The sequence below is a fragment of the Diabrotica virgifera genome, chromosome 6 (genome assembly GCF_917563875.1).
Source record: "Diabrotica virgifera virgifera chromosome 6, PGI_DIABVI_V3a".
NCBI lineage: Eukaryota > Metazoa > Arthropoda > Insecta > Coleoptera > Chrysomelidae > Diabrotica > Diabrotica virgifera.
This window is the reverse complement of record NC_065448.1, coordinates 55,715,617-55,737,657: the sequence shown is the minus strand read 5'-3', so window position 1 is coordinate 55,737,657 and position 22,041 is coordinate 55,715,617. Positions and strand designations below refer to the sequence as shown.

Here is a 22,041-nt window from a genome sequence, read left to right as displayed (position 1 = left end):
TTTCAGTAGAAGTAGACGAAACTACTGATAGAGGTAACATGTCATTCACAATTATCAATTGTTCTTCGATACACGTTACGTCTAATATTTATGAGAGGCTTTTAGGTTTTCAGACGTGAGTAGAAGCCATAAGACAGAATATATTTTTGATGTTTTAAAGGACAGATTAAAATTTTTTGATATCAAAAATAAATTGGTAAGACAAACTTATGACGGTACTGCCGTATGATTTCCAGGCAAAAGTTAAAACTATTGCACCCCCGCTTTATTTACTCACTGTCATAAGTCATTGACCTCTTTAACGATTCAAAATGTAAAAGTTACGCCAAAGAATTTTCAAAATATCTATTACTATTAGACAAGTTCATTAAAAATTTTCCATCATTCTTTAATCAAATAAAATAAGAAAATGAATTAACAGTTTTATATGCTGATCCAAATATTTTCGGAAGGTGGGATAAGTTACAAAATATGTATAATTTTATATACTGCAATTCATTAGGTACAACAAACTGTTCCCGAAATTAATAAATAATTATTGTCCTCAAATGTGCGCAAATTCTGCCTCAAATAAACGGGATTTCTCTTGTCTCAAAAAAGTCAAAACGTATTGTCGAAACACCATGAAACAAGAGAGAATGTCAAGCTTCTCTTAAATGTCAATAGAAAAAAACTTTTAAAATCTCTCCAAAGCAATAATAAATTTTACAATGACGTTATAACCCATTTTGCTACTTCGAAACAACATAGACTAGAGTTAATTTATAAACAGGTTAAGGTTCTAAATTTATAGGAAAAAAACAAAAAAAAAATAAAAAAAAACAAAAACCAAAAATCTTTTACGAAATTGAAGCCTTTTAATTAGATGGCATACCCATCTGAGAAGACAAAACCTTGCCGACCCTGTCCCTAAAGCCACGAGCCGCCACTGCTTTAAAGAAACGTAGTTTGGCAACATATACATGCACAAAACACCTGAAAACTGATGTTTATATTATGTATAAACATCGGGTTTCACGTGTTCACATACATGCACAGAACACGTGAAACCTAATGTTAGTAATGTCAGGTTTCAGGTGTTCTGTGCATGTACCTAGGTGTTGACAAACTGAATTTCAGTGAATATACTATAGTTGATATGTCTTTATAATAATCGTACATTTGTGGATGTTATTCATTGCTCTCTGCAAAAAGGTCACTGTCATCTGCTGTTCTGTGTCGAGAACTTTCCCATTTTTTAATACGACACCTTTTTTTATCTGTTAAAGCCCTCGGCTGTCATTAATTCTTCTCTATTAGCAGTTCTACAAGTTTCCCATGGCGCATCCTATCAAATACTTTATCTACAGTTGAGTCCGCGAATCTTTACCCGTGCGTCATCATTTAAAGCATACGAAATAAGTCGATGATAAGTCGGAAATTGAAATTTACTAAACGCAACAGCAAGTGACAGTAAGTGACTTGCTGTTGCGTTTAGGAAATTTCAATTTCCGACTTATCATCGACTTATTTCGTATGCTTTAAATGATGACGCACGGGTAAAGATTCAGGGACTCAACTGTAAAATTGGGGATTCGCAAAATACCTGCCTTTCTGTCAGATCTCTTGCCAAAATAGCAAGCTAAGTATTAAAATGTTCAGCAGTTGCTCAGTTATATATCTCAAATTTACCATGGGTTTATTCATAAATCTGTGAGATGATGGTCAACAAGATGAAGAACGAGCTAACTTTAAAGATACTGAACAAGGATAACGCCAAATTTACGATTTCCATCACAATCACGACACTAATGTCCAGTTGCACCATCAAATAAACGATTGATTTGGATTGCCCGTTTATTTTAAAATATAATTGTCAAAAAACTGTCAAATTAAAAACAGAAATTTTAACGATTTCCCAAAAAAATAATAAATTTTAATCTTTTCGAAAAAAAAAGAAAAGTGTTCTGTTATTATATTTGATGGTAAAAAATTTAATATTTTTCGGGAGAATCGTTAAAATTTCTGTTTTTAATTGACAGTTTTTTGACAATTATTATATTTTAAAATAAACGGGCAATTAAAATCAAAAATCAACCGTTTATTTGTTGGTGCAACTGGACATGATTTTGATGAATTATAAATTATTGTTATTAATTATGTATTAGTGTTATTACGTGTGAAAAATAAATTTGTACTTAATTTTATGTTGCACTTTTATGTTAAACTTCTTAGAGGTAAAAGGGTATAAGTTCTGCTTAGCAACTTAAAAATAGCTCCAAAATTATGGTTTTTTGTTACATATAATATTAATAATCACTACAGTTATTCAATGGAGAAGAAAAACTAGCATTAAAAACCATGGTAATTACAGTGAAGGCTAAACTTTAAACGGAGTTTACTCAAAAATTTGTTTTTTATCACTTACACCAAATACTATTGACTGTAATACATACAACTCTTGACATTTCCCATTACATTTGAGGAAGCAAAAAAATAGCGCCATCTAGTGGTCCGCGGTGATAACCAGAGCAATCTAACCTTACATTTATAAAATTGCTTTATTATTGTTTTTGTATAAGTAATTGAACTATTTTTATTTTAATTTAATTTTGCAAAATTATCTCGTTAATCAAAAATTTATAAAATTAAATTTGAATGTTTACGTCAAATTTTACGTTGTCACAACGTAGTTTCACCGCAAGCCGACAGTGGCGCTAGTGGCAACGTGCTTCCAGACTTCTGTGGGAGTTGGATGTATTTCAGTCAATAGTATTTGCTTACACCTCTTTACTTCTATAGTCCTCATATAACTCGTCTTTCACCTTTTAACCCAGCACCTGCCACGTGGGGTGCTACCAGCACCCCATAACACATTTTTATCAAATATTTGGTATTTCAAGTTTGGTAACCGAGCTGTGCGTCATAGTAGCTTTCTATAATATTATATAGCATAGATGTGTTAGTGTTTGAAGTGGTTATTTAGCGTCATTCTGAACTTATAGCTCTAAAGTCGAATTGGGGTGTCATCATCTGGCACTTTAAGTTTTAAATTTTTTTTGTATTTTTGATAAACAGGTCAAATTTACATTTTTTATTGAAATAACTGATTTAAATTATTATTAATATATACTCTACACTCACTAAATCTTAATATTTTTAGATATTTTACTTGACTTCATTTATTACGGCTTGGTACTTGCTAATTTGCTTATAACACCTTTTTCATTTTATTTTTTAACTTTTATAACATATTAGTGGCTAATAAGTTAATAAAACATGTTTTTTATATTCTTGTGTTACTGAACACATTATTTTATTTTTTAAACAAGTAGATCACAGAAAATGTTTAAGGGGTGCTGTGAGCACCCCACGTGGCAGTTGGCGCCTTGCAAAGCCACGTGGCAGGTGCCGGGTTAAGCACTGCAGGTAGGTATTCCTTTAAAAAGTAATACGATTTTTGTTTTCCTTGATGGTGTATTTTCCTTGAATACATAATTAGGTAATTATTGATAGGTAAAGATTTGATTGTTGTTGGAGAAATACGTTATCAATTTCCACCAATTATTGTCAGTATCAGAATCATATAGGGACGTACAATATCTTGTATATGCTATTTCGATACTATTTAGTGCCAGTGGCGGATCTACGGGGACGGAAAATGTGACAATCTCCCCCCCCCCCGCAAAAAAGCTCCAAAAGTAAAGAAAAAATTCAACCCAACAGTTCAAGTCAATTCAATCCCAACTAGTTAGGAAAATTAAGTGAACTTAATGAATATCAGTTATTTTTACAAGTAAAATTTAATAAAAAAATTTTGTCCTGGTAAAAGGTACCTATATTAGTTTAAAAAGCCCCTATAGGGCTACAAACATATAAACAAAACGTTTTCGCTCTGTAACAAGAGCATAATCAGTGTTACAAGCACATGGTGAGCCACCCAAAAATAGAAAGGTTGAAACCTTTTACAAATAGACTAAAATAGTACATTCTTTCACGGTTTTTGCTCTAAATTGGATTGCTTGGATTGACATGAAATTTGGCATACGCATAGCTTACATGTCAAAGAAAAAAAGTGATATTGTGCCGATGTGTGCTTTTGCCCTGGGGGTGACTTTCACCCCCTCTTGGGGGGTGAAAAAATATATATGTCCAAAATAAGTCCGGAAATGGGTACACTGACTAATTTTAAGTAACTTTTGTTCTATAGAGCTTTTTGGCCATGTCAACACTTTTCCAGTTATTTGCTAGTGAATATGTTCATTATTCAACAAAATAACCACATTTTTAGACGGTTTTTCGCAAATCACTCAAAAAGAAAGTATTTTGTCGAAAAAAACGTTCTTAACAAAAATATAGCCTGTAAAAAAGTAAAAAAAATGGTGTGCGCGTTAGGTCACTGGACCTTGTAGAACCAGAGGTATAGCCAATGAAAAATAAATTCGTATTCCCCAAATTTCAAATAGAATATTTCGACGTGAAATGTCCAAAAAATTAAGCACTTTTTGTAGAAAACCCATCATAACTTTTTTAAAGTGTTTAAAAAAGCTTTATTTCTGTTTTTATAAAAAGTTTCTAGCATTAAATTTAAGCAAGTTACGCTCAAAAATAAAGTTATTCCCTTTTGTTTTGGCAAAAAAGAATCGGGATGTCACCCTCTAATTAGCAATTTAAATGAAATTAATCGTTACCGCTCCACAAATTATTTTACTTATGTTGTGTTCATATGATCTGTAAGTTTCATCGATTCAAAGTGCTTATTTAAAAAAAATGGTTTTAAAGTAAAATTTTTAAAAATTTTAATTTTGAAAAATATGCTTTTTTTCAAAATAACTTAAAAAATGTTAGCGATACCCAAAATCTCGAAAAACAAAAAAAAAGTCAGCATTGCTTTTCTGAATATCATGTATTTTTTTGTTTTTCTGTTAGACAAAAATTTATTAAGATTTGGTGTTTCTAAATTTGCATACATTCGTGTTCAGTACAAACCCCTTTTAACTACAGCCCTTTCAAAAAATAGTGAACCGATGAAACTTACAGATTATATAAACAATACATACGCGAGTCAAAAAACTTGTGAAGTCGTAACAATTTAGCTCATTTGAGATACTAATTAGGGGGTGACTTTCCCGATTTTTTTACCAAAAAAAAAGGACTAACTTTATTTTAAGCGTAACTTGTTTACTTTTGATGCTAGAAATTTTTTTTTAAGACAAAAATGAAGCTTTTTTTAAACACTTTAAATAAGTTGTAATAAGTTTTCCCCGAAATGTGCATCATTTTTGGTTATTTCACGTTAAAGTATTCGATTTGGAATTTGACGAATATGAACCTATTTTTCATTAGCTATAACTCTGCTTGTACTAGGTATAGAGACGTGATATATACACCATTTTTTTTTAAATTTTTTACAGGCTATATTTTTGATATGAATGTTTTTTCGACAAAGTACTTACTTTTTGAGTTATTTGCGAAAAACCGTCTAAAAGCGTGGTTATTTTGTAGAAAAAATGAACATATTTACTAGCAAATAATTCGAAAAGTATTGACTTAGTGAAAAAACTCTATAGAACAAAAGTTACTTAAAATTAGTCAGTTTATCCATTTCCGGACTTACTTTGGACGAATATTTTTTCACCCCCAGGGCAAAAGCACATATCGGCACAATATCACTTTTTTTCTTTGACTTGTTAGCTATGTGTATGCCAAATTTCATGCCAATCCAAGCGGTTCTTTAAAATTTAGAGGTTTTGCAATATTTTGCCGTTAAAGAACGGAGTAAAAGTCTTATATAAATATAAACATCCTAAAATCCAAAGGATGGATAAAATTCCTATGGATGTGGCTTTAGGGCAACATATGACTCCCACGGGTGGTAAGTGGATTAATTAATTAGGTCATTGTGTTATAAGAGGTGACAGGCAACTTATTTTTACGTTATGTATTTGGGTTTACTTTTTTATCTTTTTTTACGCCTTTTGATTGGTGTTATCCGTTATTGTTAGTGCAATACGTTTTTTTTATATATTTCATTTTTTTTTAGAACAGTAGTGATGCAGAAGGACGTCTAGATACTTACCTAAATATTTACTCAGGAGAGGAAACAGAAGAACTGAACATTGAAAATATAGCCCAAAGTTGTCTCAATGTCGAACTTAGTTTTATTCCTTACAAACTATTACATATGTACTTAGTAACGTTCGATGAAGACAAAATAGTAAATAAAGAGGTATTTAGGGTGGTTCGAAAAAAACTTTTTTTCTTATTTCAGATCGCTATAGTGCGCAAAAGTTGCCATTGGTATAGACTTGAAAAAAGCACTAATTATTATTTTTTTATTAATTTGTCTTCCGGTCGCGCAATGCCATCGAAGTTAGCAAAAATTGTGAAAAACCTTAATTTTTCATATATTTTTTTAACAGGCCAGATGGTTTTAATTGCGTTCCTATACCATGAATTAACTACTAAAAGTATAAAAAATCAATATACAGTAGAACGTCGATAATCCGGACGTCAAAAATCCGGACCGTCAATAATCCGGATTTGTATCTAGCAAAAATATCTGATTCTTTTAAAATAAATTAAGAACTTCGATGCGAAAAACGAACCTCTACCGCAGTTCAAAAATATTTTACACATTTTTTTAAAAGCCTAAATAGTGTCTGATGTTTTTACTGTACACTTGGTCCTATTATAAATTAATTACAATACAGTGTTTAAACATAAAAAAAATGTTTTGATTAATTTCACCTCTAGACACTTTACTGTACAAGAGAAAACATAAAATTTTAAAACGTTTGTTGTACTTTAATGTGTAGACTGGCCTTTTTTGAGGTAATTTCGATAATCCGGATAATTTGATAATCCGGATGGGGTCCGGTCCCAATTAATCCGGATTATTGACGTTCTACTGTAAATGCACTTATTATACATTTGTTTCATATCTTCCGGTCGCGCAACATAATACAAAATTAGTAAAATTAGTAGTTTTTGCAAAATTTCAAAGTTTGACTGTTTGGTACAATTTAATCATACGACTTTTAGAGATGGTATAGTTTAATTCAATTACAATAATATATTTAAAATCCAAGCATATAAGATAAATTTTGATATTCAATTGTTATTCGGTCGCGCAGCTTCGCCAAAAACAGCAGACCACCGAGAGGCGAGGCGAAAGTGACGAATGCCAGCGAAGCGCGCGCATCCACAAGTAAAGATACATGTGGGAAAGCCTCTACAATGGAGTATTTGTCTTCTCCATTACAACGAACTGCCATTCCACCACCTTTTCCAACACTTAGATGAAAATACAACAGGCCCAATAGGATATTCCGGACCAATTGGAAAGGCCCTACCTGATTGTAAAAGACTAACTTATTGATTTTAATCCTATTGATTGTGAAATTCCAAAAGTTGACAAGCGTATTCTTAGCAAGCACCAATAATTGTACTTGCTTAAGATATCAGAAGTCATCAAGTCAGGACATTGTTCAGAAGACTTTGTAGTGGGTACGTGATCCTAGCCCAACGTCACATTCAAGATGGCTTACTACTGCAAACCGAGTTTTGCGTTTCTACATCAGTGTGTCCAACCCTTCTGAAAATCTGAAAGAGATTGTCACATTCATTCTCAAATGTTATAATATGCCTATGTGGTTTGCCACAAAAATAAACCACAAATTCACAGATGGGCCTAGACATGATTACAAAATCATTGAATCTTCAAGGTACTTACCAGAAGAGCTGCTTCAAGTTGTTGATCCCGTTTTACAAGGGAATGCTTACTTTGCCCATCCCGAAAATTTACTTTTGGCTATGGTAACTGATGACAGAAACCATGTCCGAGAGCTGGGCTTTAGGCGTATTATGAAGGAAAATCAAGCAATATCTGAAAGTGACTATCAGAATCTTTAAACCACCAAACTTAAACTTTGAATCTAAATAGTATTACGAAATTATCAAATGGAACACCAGTACACTGACTCCCCTCTACTACTAAGAACATTGATTAATGAAGAGATAAAACAGTATGTGAGCAATGACTTCAAGCTTGTTATGAGTATAGATATATATTTACTTTGCCATGCCATACACAGGCAGTTGAAAGATGCGTTAAGCTAGTGAGCGAAGCTTCAAGTAAAGTGTGTGGACACAGTTCCAGAGACGGCTATATTAGAACCACATTATTGCATCGCTCAGCGATGCCAACGATTAAAATCAACAACTGGTAGTCTTTCACAATCAGGTAGGGCCTTTCCAATCGCTCCGGATATCCTATAGTGCCTGTTGAATTTCCATCTAAGTGTTGGAAAAGGTAGCGGAATAGCAGTTCGTTGTAATGGAGAAGACAAATACTCCATTGTAGAGGTCTTCCCACATGTATCTATATTTGTTTCTGCGCGAGCTTCGCTGGCATTCGTCACTTTCGCCTCGCCTCTCAGTAGTCTGCTGTTTTTGACGAAGCTGCGCGACCGAATGCCAATTGAATATCAAAATGTATCTTATATGCTTGGATTTTAAATATATTATTGTAATTGAATTAAACTATAGCATCTCTAAAAGTCGTATGATTAAATTGCACTTAACAGTCAAACTTTGAAATTTTGCAAAACTACTAATTTTACTCATTTTGTATTATGTTGCGCGACCGGAAGATATGAAACAAATGTATAATAAGTGCATTTATATTGATTTTACATACTTTTAGTAGTTAATTCATGGTATAGGAACGTAATTAAAACCATCTGGCCTGTTTAAAAAAAAAATATGAAAAATTAAGGTTTTTCACAATTTTTGCTAACTTCGATGGTATTGCGCGACCGGAAGACAAATTAATAAAATAATAATAATAAGTGCTTTTTTCAAGTCTATACCAATGGCAACTTTTGCGCACTATAGTGATCTGAAATAAGAAAAAAAGTTTTTTCGAACCACCATAATGTGTATATATAAGGTTCTTGAACCCCTAAGTGGGGCATAGAGCTTCAGTGAAAACGTTCCACAGAGTTCTATTTTGCGCTAAGGCCTTCACGTCATTCCAAGACTTTCCTTGACCTCTTGTCTGGTCCATAATAGATCTTCTCCAAGTTAGTGCTGGGCGACCTCTTTTTCGGTTTCCTTGGGGATTTCACTCTAGGGCAGTCTTTGCAATACTGGAACTATTTTTTCGGAATGCGTGTCTGATCCAACCCCACTTTCCAAACTTTATTTCATTTTTTACCTTCTTTTGTTGGGTCAGGTGTAGCAGATCTCTTTTCATCTCTCCATTTGTTATCTGCTGTAGTAAGTAATTCACCTGTCTTGGATCTTACAATGTTCGAACAGTTGGCCCATATTTTGTTAGCCGTCTATACTAAATTCACAATCAAGATGCACTAGAACCAAACAAACCAAGACACGTTGAAAGTTACGAGGAGCACTCTCAAATCCTGATTTACAATGTATATACATTTTACCAATCCAAGTCATGATTTAGAATGCTTATACATTGTAAATCATGATTAGGGAGTGCTCCTCGTAATATTAAAGTGTCTTGGTTTGTTTATTTCTACTTCTACTGCATCTTGATTGTGATTTTAGTATAGCAAACTGTGGTACAGCTCGCTAGTTCGGTTCTTCAGCTCACCTTATTTTGTCTCTTCTTGCATTTCTTTTGACTTCTTTATTTATTGTTTCACATTCTTGTTATCTATTCGCTCTTTAAAAAATACCAAGTTTTTTTGTAAAAGGTATATATTAATACCCTAAATAAGGGTCCCAATACAAAACGTTTTCGGATTAAGAAATCCATCATCAGTGTTTAAAAGCCCTAAAATTAAGTATAACCTAATTAATTTAGAGAAAAGTTAAAAATTGACAGAGGTTTTAAAAAACAATAGGCCATACTTACAAAAATTGCATGCCTGAGCCACCAAAATGTATTGGGTAAAAACCCTTTAAATGTAAATGATATGGTTGTTTTACATGTTTATATAAAGATCATCTGATGTTAAAGATATGCCTGGATGTTACCCAGGGCAACACAGCACTCTTCCCACGTGGTTGGAATTTTTTTGGAGAAAACCTCACATATTGGATTTCAATGGCCAACTGACAACTGAATTCAAAAGCAACCCAAAATGAGATTAAGAACTGTCAATGTAATCTAGTTGTATTATTACTTCAGCCACAACGTTTAAAGATTATTTTGAATATTTAAGATAAAAAACAGTATCCAATTTACATATATTAGAATTAAAGATGTTCGAAAAAAGATGGAAACAATTTTTTTTTCCTCTTTTATTTTTCCATCTTTTTTCGAACATCTTTAATTCTAATATATGTAAATTGGATATTGTTTTTTATCTTAAACATTCAAAATAATTTTTAAACGTTGTGGCTGAAGTAATAATACAACTAGGTTACATTGACAGTTCTTAATGTCATTTAGGGTTGCTTTTGAATTCAGTTGTCAGTTGGCCATTGAAATCCAATATGTGAGGTTTTCTCCAAAAAAATTCTAACCACGTGGGAAGAGTCCTGTGTTGCCCTGGGCAACATCCAGGCATATCTTTAACATCAGATGATCTTTATATAAATATGTAAAACAACCATATCATTTACATTTAAAGGGTTTTTACCCAATACATTTTGGTGGCTCAGGCATGCAATTTTTGTAAGTATGGCCTATTGCTTTTTAAAACCTCTGTCAATTTTTAACTTTTCTTTAAATGAATTAGGTTATACTTAATTTTAGGGCTTTTAAACACTGATGATGGATTCCTTAATCCGAAAACGTTTTGTATTGTGATCCTTATTTAGGGTATTTTAATATATACCTTTCACAAAAAAACTTGGTATTTTTGTGATTTATGGTATACAGCCAGCTACAGGAAGTTTATTTTTCTCGTGGATTTTATCCGCTCCTTCTTTCTTCTACAGTTGCTTATTTTTTTTTAAACGTAATGTACTTTTACTCGCTTTAAATCAAAATAGATATGTATCTGTATTTTTGAGATCTACTCTGTGGAATACTTTAATGACTGTTGGCTAAATTTTTACTTTTACTCATTAATTTCTTCATAGATGTAAATTGATTTAACAAATTAATAAACAATATTTTAGGTGGTTTTTGTTTTATCGGGTAGCGACAATCAAATACATATATTTAGGGAAAACAATGAGGAACACAATTACAAAGAAATAGACAATCAAGAATATTTTCCGGAATTTACCAAAACCCCAAGTCCCGTGATTTGGATAGATGTATATTATACTGAAGATTTTTCAGAGTAAGTTATACATATAAGTAGTATACTGTATACTGCCTAATAACAAAAGATAAATTAAATTACACAACAAAAAAATTAAATTAAATTACAAATTTGTTTTTAGGCCTTAATAAAAGACTATTTATCTTATTTAAATAAATATTTATGATAACAAATTCTGCAGGGTGGTCAAAATATTAGATTGTGCTATTAGCACATTCAAGCTGTAGAATGGCATGGCGGCATAATAGTCATGTAGATGCGCATAATTAACAATTAAAAACAACGGTATATACTGAAATAAGCCCCGATTACTCACCAGAATCTTGAAATAGAATGATTCAACTTCAATTTAGGCACTTGGCAACCTCAAAAATAATAATTTACACAAGAGTTCTCAAGCCTCGAAAATGCGTATTTTCGCATTTTTCAGATTTTAAATCGCTTGTAACTCGAAAACTATCAACTTGTGAGAAAAATGACGAGGGACCTTTTGTTTAGAAGGACCCAAAAAACTTGAAAAAATATTTTTCTCACAACATTAAATTCAATTAAATTTTAAAATAGTCATAATTTTGGTTTCACAGTGGCGGCCGGTCAGGGTCGGCAGTGCCGACCCACACATTTATAGATATAATTTTTTTTAATATTTGTATCTGTGAAGTAAAAAAAATCGGTCAGATAATACAGACTAAATTTTATTCATGGTTTTTAAAAGGATTTGATCAATCCGAGCGTTAAGTTATCCCTGCGCATAACAGACTTCTCAAAAACTGTATGATCCGAGTCATTCATCTGACTTTTCGCTAGCCGACCCCAACTCATCCGTAGCTTGACGATTTACACGTAAAACTCAACGAAATAACAAGTCGATGAGCTATGATGATAAATCTCCTATGATGATTTAAGCCTTCTAGTTTGATGGTATACCTATATGAGGAGACAAAAAAACCTTGCCGACCATGTCTCTAAGGCCACGAGCCACCACTGTTGGTGTCGTAAACGCTAGATACTTTTTCCAGAGCTTAAAGGCCCTTTTTCTACTTTCATAATTCATGAAGTATGAAAGGGCTGAATAGTTCCTGGTTTAGCGAGAAAGGTCAACACGAAGGTCTCAAAATTCTCGATTTTTAGAGGTTCAGATGAGGGGTTTAAGTGTAGAAATATACGAGCCACCAGTAGTGCTACTGAGTGGCACCACAAAGTGGCTTAGGCAGGCGATTTTGTAGCGCCGACGGCTAAAACTACGAAATGGCTCATGCGGAGGGGTTTGGGGTTTAATGTACATAATTTTTAAAAAAGTAGTCAGTTTGTTCAGTTCAACGATGGATTCAGACGAGGAAAGTCTCCTTATAGTGCCTCTATTACGAGGTCGAACTAAACGTCGTAGACAACGATCAGGATGCATCCGATTACATCGAACAGATTAGTAACTGGACAATATTACACATTAATAATAATTAATTTAAAGCAGACGCTGAAAAGTACTTCAATTACTGAAGAATGTCCAAAGCTACTTCGAAGAGCTTTATAGTAGTCTTAAAGCATATATTGAAAGAACCGATACAAACAACAGCTGTAGTCCTGGGTTCTTGTATCCCATATAGCCGGAAGTATGCAAAAAAATCTTTTGGGAGCTTGTACAATAATACATTCAAGGCTTATCCTGTAATTACAAATCGAATAGAAATTAGTCAAATCGAATAGAAGTCAGCAAGCCAGATCGGAATTTGTGGGAATTGGTATTCTGTAAGTAATCTCGACCTCTTCTATCCCTACTATCGGAACGTTGGGTAGAAATTGATTTCGATTACACAAGCCCTGTCAAGATCATATTTCGACATCGTAATTGGTCTTGGTAGTGCGGCAGATTCGTGCAAATATAAGAATTTTGCATTTAATGATAGAAGCATATAATTTGGACCACATATACTGCACATATAAAGGTTCAAAATTAGAATGAGATCATCTCAGATTTTACCTTTTACAAAAATGGCGGGCATTCAAAATGGCAACGATACATATTATGTGACTAATAGCACGACAACTTTTAAACGAAAAGTCCGACTTCCACCAAATTTGGTATATGGGTTCTTTTTTTTATGTATAAGATCGAATTCCTGAACCGGAGGAATCGGTTTACCAGAAGTTGTGTTTTTCCTGATTTTTTTATGTAAAAATATGTTGTTTTTTTTTTCAATTTTTTCACCCTGTATATATTAATTTTTTAGGAAATATTTTGAACTTTTTAGTTATTTTAATTACCATGTAATAAATGCATAACTTATCTTCACATGTATCTATGTGCAGCAGATTCGTGCAAATATTATAAGAATTATTGTGCATTTAATGGTAGAAGCATATAATTTGGACCACATATACTACACATACAAAGGTTCAAATTTAGATATGAGGTCATCTCAGATTTTGCCTTTTACAAAAATGGCGGGCATTCAAATTGGCGACTATACATACGTGACTAATAGCACGATAACTTTTGAACGAAAAGTCCGGTTTCAACCAAATTTGGTATATAGGTTCTTTTTTGATGGATAAGGTCGAGCCCTTGAAACGGAATAATCGGTTTACCAGAAGTTGTGGTTTTCCTGATTTTTTTGAAAAAGTATGTTGTTTATTTTTTCAATTCTTTCACCCTGTATATATTAATTTTTCAAAAAGGTAATACAGGCGATGAAAAGAGCGTAAAAATATTTTTTAGGAAATATTTTGAACTCTTTAGTTATGTTAATTGCCATTTAATAAATGCATAACGTATCTTCACATGTAGGTACCTGCGGCAGATTCGTGCAAATAATAATATAAGAATTATTGTGCATTTAATGGTCGAAGCATATAATTTGGAACACACATACTACACATACAAAGATTCCAATTTAGATATGAGGCCATCTCAGACTTTGTCTTTTACAAAAATGGCGGGCATTCAAAATGAATCTTCCGCCCATAGGTACATGTGAACATACGTTATGCATTTGTTAAATGGTAATTATCATAACTAAAAAGTTCAAAATATTTTCTAAAAAATATTTTTACACTCTTTTTAACGGCGGTATTACCTTTTTGGAAAATTTGTATATACAGGGTGGTGAAAGAGTTGAAAAAGAAACAACATATTTTTACATAAAAAGACAGTAACAACACAACTTCTGCTAAACCGATTCTTCCGGTTCAAGACCTCGATCTTATTCATCAAAAAAAGAACCTATATACCAAATTTGGTTGAAATCTGACGTCTCATTCAAAAGTTATCGTGCTATAAGTCACATATGTATAGTCGCCATTTTGAATGCCCATTATTTTTGTAAAAGCAACAAAAACTGAGATGGCCTCATATCTAGATTTGAACCTTTGTATGTGTAGTATATGTGGTCCAAATTATATGCTTTTACCACAATGCACAATAATTCTTATAATATTTGCACGAATCTGCCGCACATAGGTACATGTGAAGATACGTTATGCATTTATTAAATGGTAATTAACATAAATAAAAACTTCAAAATATTTACTAAAAAATATTATGACGCTCTTTTCAATGGCGGTATTATTTTTTTGAAAAATTAGTACATACAGGGTGATAGAATTGAAAAAAAAAAACAACATATTTTTACATAAAAACCAGGAAAAACACAACTTCTGGTAAACCGATTCTTCCGTTTTAAGACCTCGGTCTTTTACATAAAAAAAGAACCTATGTACCAAATTTGGTTGAAATGTGACGTCTCGTTCAAAAGTTATCGTGATATTAGTCACATATGTATAGTCGCCATTTTGAATGCCCTCCATTTTTGTAAAAGGCAAAATCTGAGATGGCCTCATATCTAAATTTGAACCTTTATATGTGCCATGTGCACTATATGTGGTCCAAATTATATACTTCTATCATTAAATGCACAATAGGGAACTTGCACAATTTTTTTTTATTGCATAATAATGTTCAGTTTTGTTTAAAAATGAGATTTCCAAAATTTCACGCTTCAAAAACTCGTAATAACTTAGAAATACGTATTTAAAGTCTTCAGCGGTATAAAATAGTTCAAACGACCCGTGACGTCACATAGTTTTACATTAGTTATTATTATGGTTATATTTCGCTGTGTCTAAGTACACGCTAACGTGTACGCAAATAAAAAAGTTAGGTATGTACACGCGAATTAAACTTCATCAAGCCAGTGACGTTATTATTTAGCGTGCGCAGTGACTGTATATTTTGGTACATGCTATTTTGATATGTTTAGCGTGTGTTTGATAGAAAAATATTTGTTAAAGGAAGGGAAGCAGAACGATTCAGATGTTTCAAACTTAATTGTAATAAATCAATGTATATATTAAAGTATATATTTAGGTTAGCAAAATAAATATATGTATTTAGTTGACATAACACGTACAAAATATTATAATTTTTATACGTAAGTTAATTATTATAATCAACTATTCTAAATGGGAAATAAGCCACAATTTAACTAAAAAAATGATTTTATTAACGTTTCGACGTCCAAATCGGATGTCATTGTCAAAATACAAAAATTAGTCATATTAAATAAATTATTAGAAAAATTTTTTACCAAGCAACGCCATTTTTGTTTAATTTAATAATATTTTGTATTTTGACAACGACGTCGAAACGTTAATAAAATTATTTTTTGGTTAAATTGTGGCTTAGTTCCCATTTAGAATAGTTGATTACAAAAATGCCACAAGGATAATAGCTTCAGAACAAGTTATTTATTATTGTGAAAGCTTTAGGTCTTCTTTTTATTTTAATCTTTTACGGTAATACATACTATTTCATTTATAACTAAAAAAAATATATATTAATTTATAGTCTCTTATCTTTTTCGTACTGTTTTAAAATGTTCTTAAACTCATTAAAAGAACTAAATAATTGTCCACACTCCGTAGTTAATTTAAAAACAAACACTAAACAAATAAAAAATAAGAATTCACTGACACTCTAACTTTTTTATTTGCGTACACGGTAACGTATACCTAGACACAACCTTATATTTAGGTATATTCTTCTTCTCCTTCTTTAGTTTATTGGCCTCCACCTACTTGGGTATTTGGCAAGTTCATCGTCGTGGAATAAGTCAAAAATATTTATATTCTAATGACATTTATCGTATGTCATTGTAATAATAATATACCAGTTTGTTAAAATTGTAGTTTTATACTGTTTTTGAAGGAAAGGAACGAAGGTTTACTATTGAAAATAAAACCATTTTGTAAAAGTACGAAATTTTCTATGAATAGTTCAAACGATCAAAAACACTTGTAACGTCACATAAATGTATTTTCTACTGACGTTTATAACGTCTAATTTAAAATTCTGTTTACTTTATTGGAAAAATGTAAATGTAAAGCCAAGTGACGTCACGATGCGTTTTGGACCACCTGTTTAAATTTGAATTTTTAATCGTCTTTAGGGGCCAAACGAAAGACAAACAAAACTTTTTTTTCTTTGATACATGTTTTAAATTATGTTGTGTGGTGATTTATAACATTTTTTTCGAATTTAAAAATTTATGCAAGTTCCCTTGCACAATTGTTTCACATATCGGCTGCACTAGGGCCCTTGCGCATTGCCATTATTATTGTTGTTTTGACGTTTATTTGTTAAATTAATTAGCGATTTTAGTCTGTGTTATTTATTTTGATAATTGTATATTTAATTTTATTTACTAATATTTATACAGCATCAAGATTAACAGAAATAATTAAACATTTTAAGAATTGTTGCACTAATAATTAATTTACTGGTAGAATGGGTAGATTTGAACGTATCTAGTGTGTTTCAAACGAAAAACTAAAATCTTTCTTAGTACTCTGGGCTAATTAGCAAAATTCATGGAAAAGTTATTTACCAGCAATTTTATTGCTGGAATCGAATTATAAGATCCTATATATTAATAATATAGGTATGCAAAGTCCGCAGATAGTGTGCTACTTTTTTTATAAACAAAATGGCGCCGAAAAATCGTATTTTTTTCAATTATTGCTCTATAACTCCGAAGATTTTAACTTTACAACAAAACCACCCAAATAAAAATTCACCGCAATTAAATTCTGCATAGAGATATATTTTTCACGATTTGCTCCGACGAAAATTTTCCTCGGAAAATGCGGGTTTTCCTAACAAAAACTCTAATTTTCAAATAAAGTTTTAGGTAAGTAATTATTAATCAATAATTAAATAACTTAGTGACATCAAAGCTTTCTTGGTATAGATTGTAATTCCAGAAGCCGGTGAAAATTAAACGAATATTTTAGCAACAATTCAATTGTTAATTAACAATTTATGATCGCAATAATAACCAAAATAATCATGATACATTGATCAAACTTATAAAGATTATAAAGATGAGATGCTTATTTAATATTTTATCGACAAAATATAAATTTTTCTTTTTTTTGCATAATCTTTAAATTTTGAAAAAAAATAGTTATAATACGCTGGTCTAATTAGTAAAGTACAAAGAAAGGTTATTTACCAGCAATTTTATTGCTGGAATCGAATTATAAGATTCTATATATTATTAATATAGGTATGCAAAGTCCGCAGATAGTGTGCTATTTTTTTTATAAACAAAATGGCGCCGACAAATCGTATTTTTTCAATTATTGCTCTATAACTCAGAAGACTTTAACTTTACACCAAAAACACTCAAATAAAAATTCACCCCAATTTAATTCTACATAGAGGCATGTTTTTCCCGATTTGCTCCGACGAAAATTTTCTTCGGAAAATGTGGGTTTTCCCAACAAAATCTCGAATTTTCAAATAATTTTTTTGAGACAGTAATTATTTATCGATAATTATATAGCTTGGTGAAATAAAAGCTTTCTTGGTATAGATTATAAACTCAGAAGCCGGTGAAAATGAAACGAATACTTTAGCAACAATTCAATTGTTAATTAACAATTTACAGTCGCAATAACAACCAAAATAATCATGAGACATTGATCAAACTTAGAAAGATTATAAAGGTGTGATGCCTATTGAATATTTTGTCGACAAAATATAAATTTTTCATTTTTTTTGCATAATCTTTAAATGTTTAAAAAAATTGTTATAAACAAATTAACATTTCTCAGAAATTGTTTATTATATTCTAATTTTAAAAATACTTAAAATGCGTATTTCATAGGTCTTGAAAATGAATGCTTTAAAAAAATTTTCCAACCATTTGCAAAAAAGTTATGAAACAGCAAAGTAAATATACGATTTCTCCGTTGTTTATAATTTGTTTTAATTGTTTCAAAGCTTAAAAGTGAGTCTATGGTACAATCTAATTACTGACAAAGAATGTCAAATATTAGTGCAATGGTTATATTTTAATCAAAGATTAAAAATACTTTTTTTGTAATTTTTAGCGCAAAAGTAGGCCTGATACAGAGTCGGAGCTAAAATGTTCACTCGAAGCGACTGACACGCAGCATACATTATTTATTAAAAGTGTACGTCGCGCGGCCGCCGGTCGTCGCTCCGAGTGAAAATTTTAGCTACAGTACTGTATTATTCTACTTTCGCGCGTGTAAATTACAAAAAAATATATTTATAATCTTTAATTAAAATATAACCATTAAACTTATAATTGATATTTTTTGTAAATAATTAGCTTGTACTTTAAACTCACTTCTACGCTTTGAAAGAATTAAAAAAATTATAAACACCGTAGTAATCGTATGAAGTGTTTGTCAAACCATTCAAAACAAACCAAAACTTCTTCTTTTCTTGATGAATTCTTCGCACAGAAGACTTATTTCACATTGCAGTGCTGTGTTGAAACCTCCCCCTAAGCGCGTCAAATAGAAGTGGGCGTTTTCGATTTACACTGATTACGATGTGAGTTACAGAATGCCAATCCAGACACGAAAACGATGCGATAGATACCCAACATTCCGATTTCGGGTAATTACGATTCGACTTGGTCATTTCTATTTGATTTGTTAAAAGTTAAGAATAGGACTAATTGTGTAAAAATGCACGCCCAAAAAAATTTTTGTGCAATTCGGAGTTGGCAGAAAAAAATTCCACCTCTTTGAAAATGCAAAAAATGCATTTTTTTTTTTTTGTAAAAAGGGCACTTTTCAAACGTCCGTAGTTCGAAAAGTTATGAAGCACGAAAAAAACTTTAAATGGCAAAGTTGTAGACCTGTTCGAGATCTTTCGATACGTCACTGCCTAAATATTTCTGCGTCACTTAGAAGGTGTTTTATAGCCGTTTGAATATGGTAATTTTTTGTAAAACGTGGGCTTACTTTCATTTTTGCCAAAAAGGCGCTTTGATATTTGACAAGTTGAAAAAATGCACATGAAAAGTAGGCGCCGAGGCCTAAAAAATTACGTTTTCTAAATAATGTTTTGATGAAGAGAGAGTCGAAAAAAAAATTTCAAAAAGCGTTAGTTATTTTTTGGCCTTTTAAGGCTTTCTTCTTAGGTGGTGTATAAAATAGTTATGATGAATTATACGTTTTTTGTTTTACCTTCTTTATTCCTATTATTCTTTAGTGCTATATATTACGATAACTTATATTTTTATAGAATATATTCTTTTATTTTTCAGACGAATTACTACATTCGCATGTGAGTGTGGCTACGTCAAATTACTGAAGATAGACGTGAAAACTAACAAAGTTGTTTATAATTTTTCAACTAGATTTGGAAATTATATTGCTAAAGTTCATATTAGTCCGGAGAAAGATCCACCGCCTGAAGGCCTTAAACTACTTAAGAAGACTGGTTCTAGAGACAAAAGACTTAATTTAGTGGTGGTAAATACTATATTGCCCTGTATGATATTCCAGTAAGTAGTACCAACAATATAGTAAGTAGTAGGAAACAATGAACTTCTTCTTCTTAACGTGCCCTATCAAGTCCCCTTGACGTTGGCGATTAACATGGCGAAACTATCTCTGTCTCGAGCTATTCTAAATGGTTGCTCTGCTTTCTTGATGCCTGTCCATTCCCTGATATTCTTCAACGAAGAGGCCTGTTTTCTACCAATTCCTCTTCGTCCTTCGATTTTACCCATCATAATAAGTTGAAGAATATTATATCGGTATCCCCTTACTTACGTGTCCAAAATAAGCCATCTTTCTACATTTGATATTATCAAGCAGCTCGCGAATAGCATTTGCTCTCTTAAGGACTGCCACATTTGTCAGCATAGCCGTCCATGGTATTTTTAGTGTACGTCTGTGCAGTAACATTTCAAAGGCCTCCAAACGAATAATGGTGGATATTTTTAATGCCCATGCTTCGACACCGTATGAGAGGACTGACCAAATATAACATTTAATCATACGCTTTCGAAGTTGAAGTTGCAAGTTATAATTACAAAAGAATGACCTCATTTTTAAAAGTGTTGTGCGGGCTATCTCGATTATACATTTTATCTCTTTATCTGGATCTAGTTGTTCAGTAATATGGCAACCAAGATATTTAAAACTGTGTACTCTTTGAATTGCATGACCATCAACATATAACCGTGAATCTTGATGTGCTAAACGGCTAAACACGATGTATTTTGTTTTTGAACAGTCTATGTTTAGGCCAAACTCTCTTCCCACTGTGTCAATGGAATTTAAAAGGCATTACAATCCATTCATGTCATCACTTAAATTTGATGTATTATCTGCATATCTGATTGTATTTACCAGGATTCCATTAACTTTCACTTCCCATTCCAAATTATGTAGCACTTCTTTAAATATTAAATAACAGTGGGGACAGTATACAACCCTGTCTGACACCTCTTTGAATTTTACATATTTCTGTTGATTTTCCATTTATGCAAGCTGTCGCTGTTTCACGCCAGTATAATTTTTCTATGATTCGTACGTCTTAATTATCAACTCCTTTATCCTTTAATATTTCAATTAATTTGTGATGATGTACACGATCAAAGGCCTTTTTATAGTCAATAAATACAGCACAGACGTCTTTCTTTTGATCTCGACATTTCTGCAATAATACATTTAGTGCAGAGAGTGCGTCCCGGGTTCCTAGTCCATTTCTGAAACCAAATTGTGTTTCATCCTGGATCCTGGTCTTCTTTACATTTATTTCTGATTTTACTGTAAATGATACGTAGAAATATTTTCAAAGTGTGGCTCATAAGGCTTATTATTCTATAATCCCCACAGGTTTTCAGACGTTGTTTTTTTGGTAGAGTTATGAATTCGGACTTTAACCAATCTTCAGGGATATCACCAGTCGAATAAACATCATTGAAAAGCTCCAATGTTTTCCTCATTTATGAGCTTTAACATCTCTCTGTCGGTATGTTGTCAGGACCAACGGCTTTCTTGTTTTTTTTTGGCAATTTTATAGCATGTAGTATTTCTGATTTTAGTATTTTTGGTCCTTCACATTCATCTAACAATGACCAAAATTACTTAAATTAAATACATCTCTCTAAATGTAGCTTAGCCTGGTGGAGTCGTATATAAATGAATCCGTATTATCCTTGGACACAAATTGACTTCCTTAGTGTTTCTGAATGACCATGTACCGTGTGTTTACTTTTAAATTAGATATAAGAGTACACCCACTGCATGGCAACACTGCTTCCCTGCTTCCTACACCCGAGTCGCGGGGATTTATTCAGTCATTCGTCGATTCTACAGTGGCAATGCAACTCATTGTCATAAGCAATGTTGCCGATTTTAGCGCTTTCTTCACTCGTCTATCTCTAATCGAAGACTAAACGTATGTTAAACGTAAATCTTTAAATATTAAAAAAAAACTATTATATTTATAATTATAATTTTTTGTACATTATTAAGA

At 32.0% G+C, this 22,041-nt stretch overlaps 1 protein-coding gene across 1 annotated transcript in view; it reads left to right on the top strand.

Moving 5' to 3' along the window:
- The window catches only part of LOC114343143 (KICSTOR complex protein kaptin), a 64,455-nt gene that overhangs the window by 16,481 nt on the left and 25,933 nt on the right, over positions 1-22,041 (top strand). Inside the window, exons 3-5 of the mRNA XM_028293955.2 lie at positions 6,023-6,208; positions 11,083-11,249; positions 19,817-20,056. Coding sequence (XP_028149756.1) covers positions 6,023-6,208; positions 11,083-11,249; positions 19,817-20,056 — 593 coding nt within the window. The remainder of the gene's footprint in view (positions 1-6,022; positions 6,209-11,082; positions 11,250-19,816; positions 20,057-22,041) is intronic.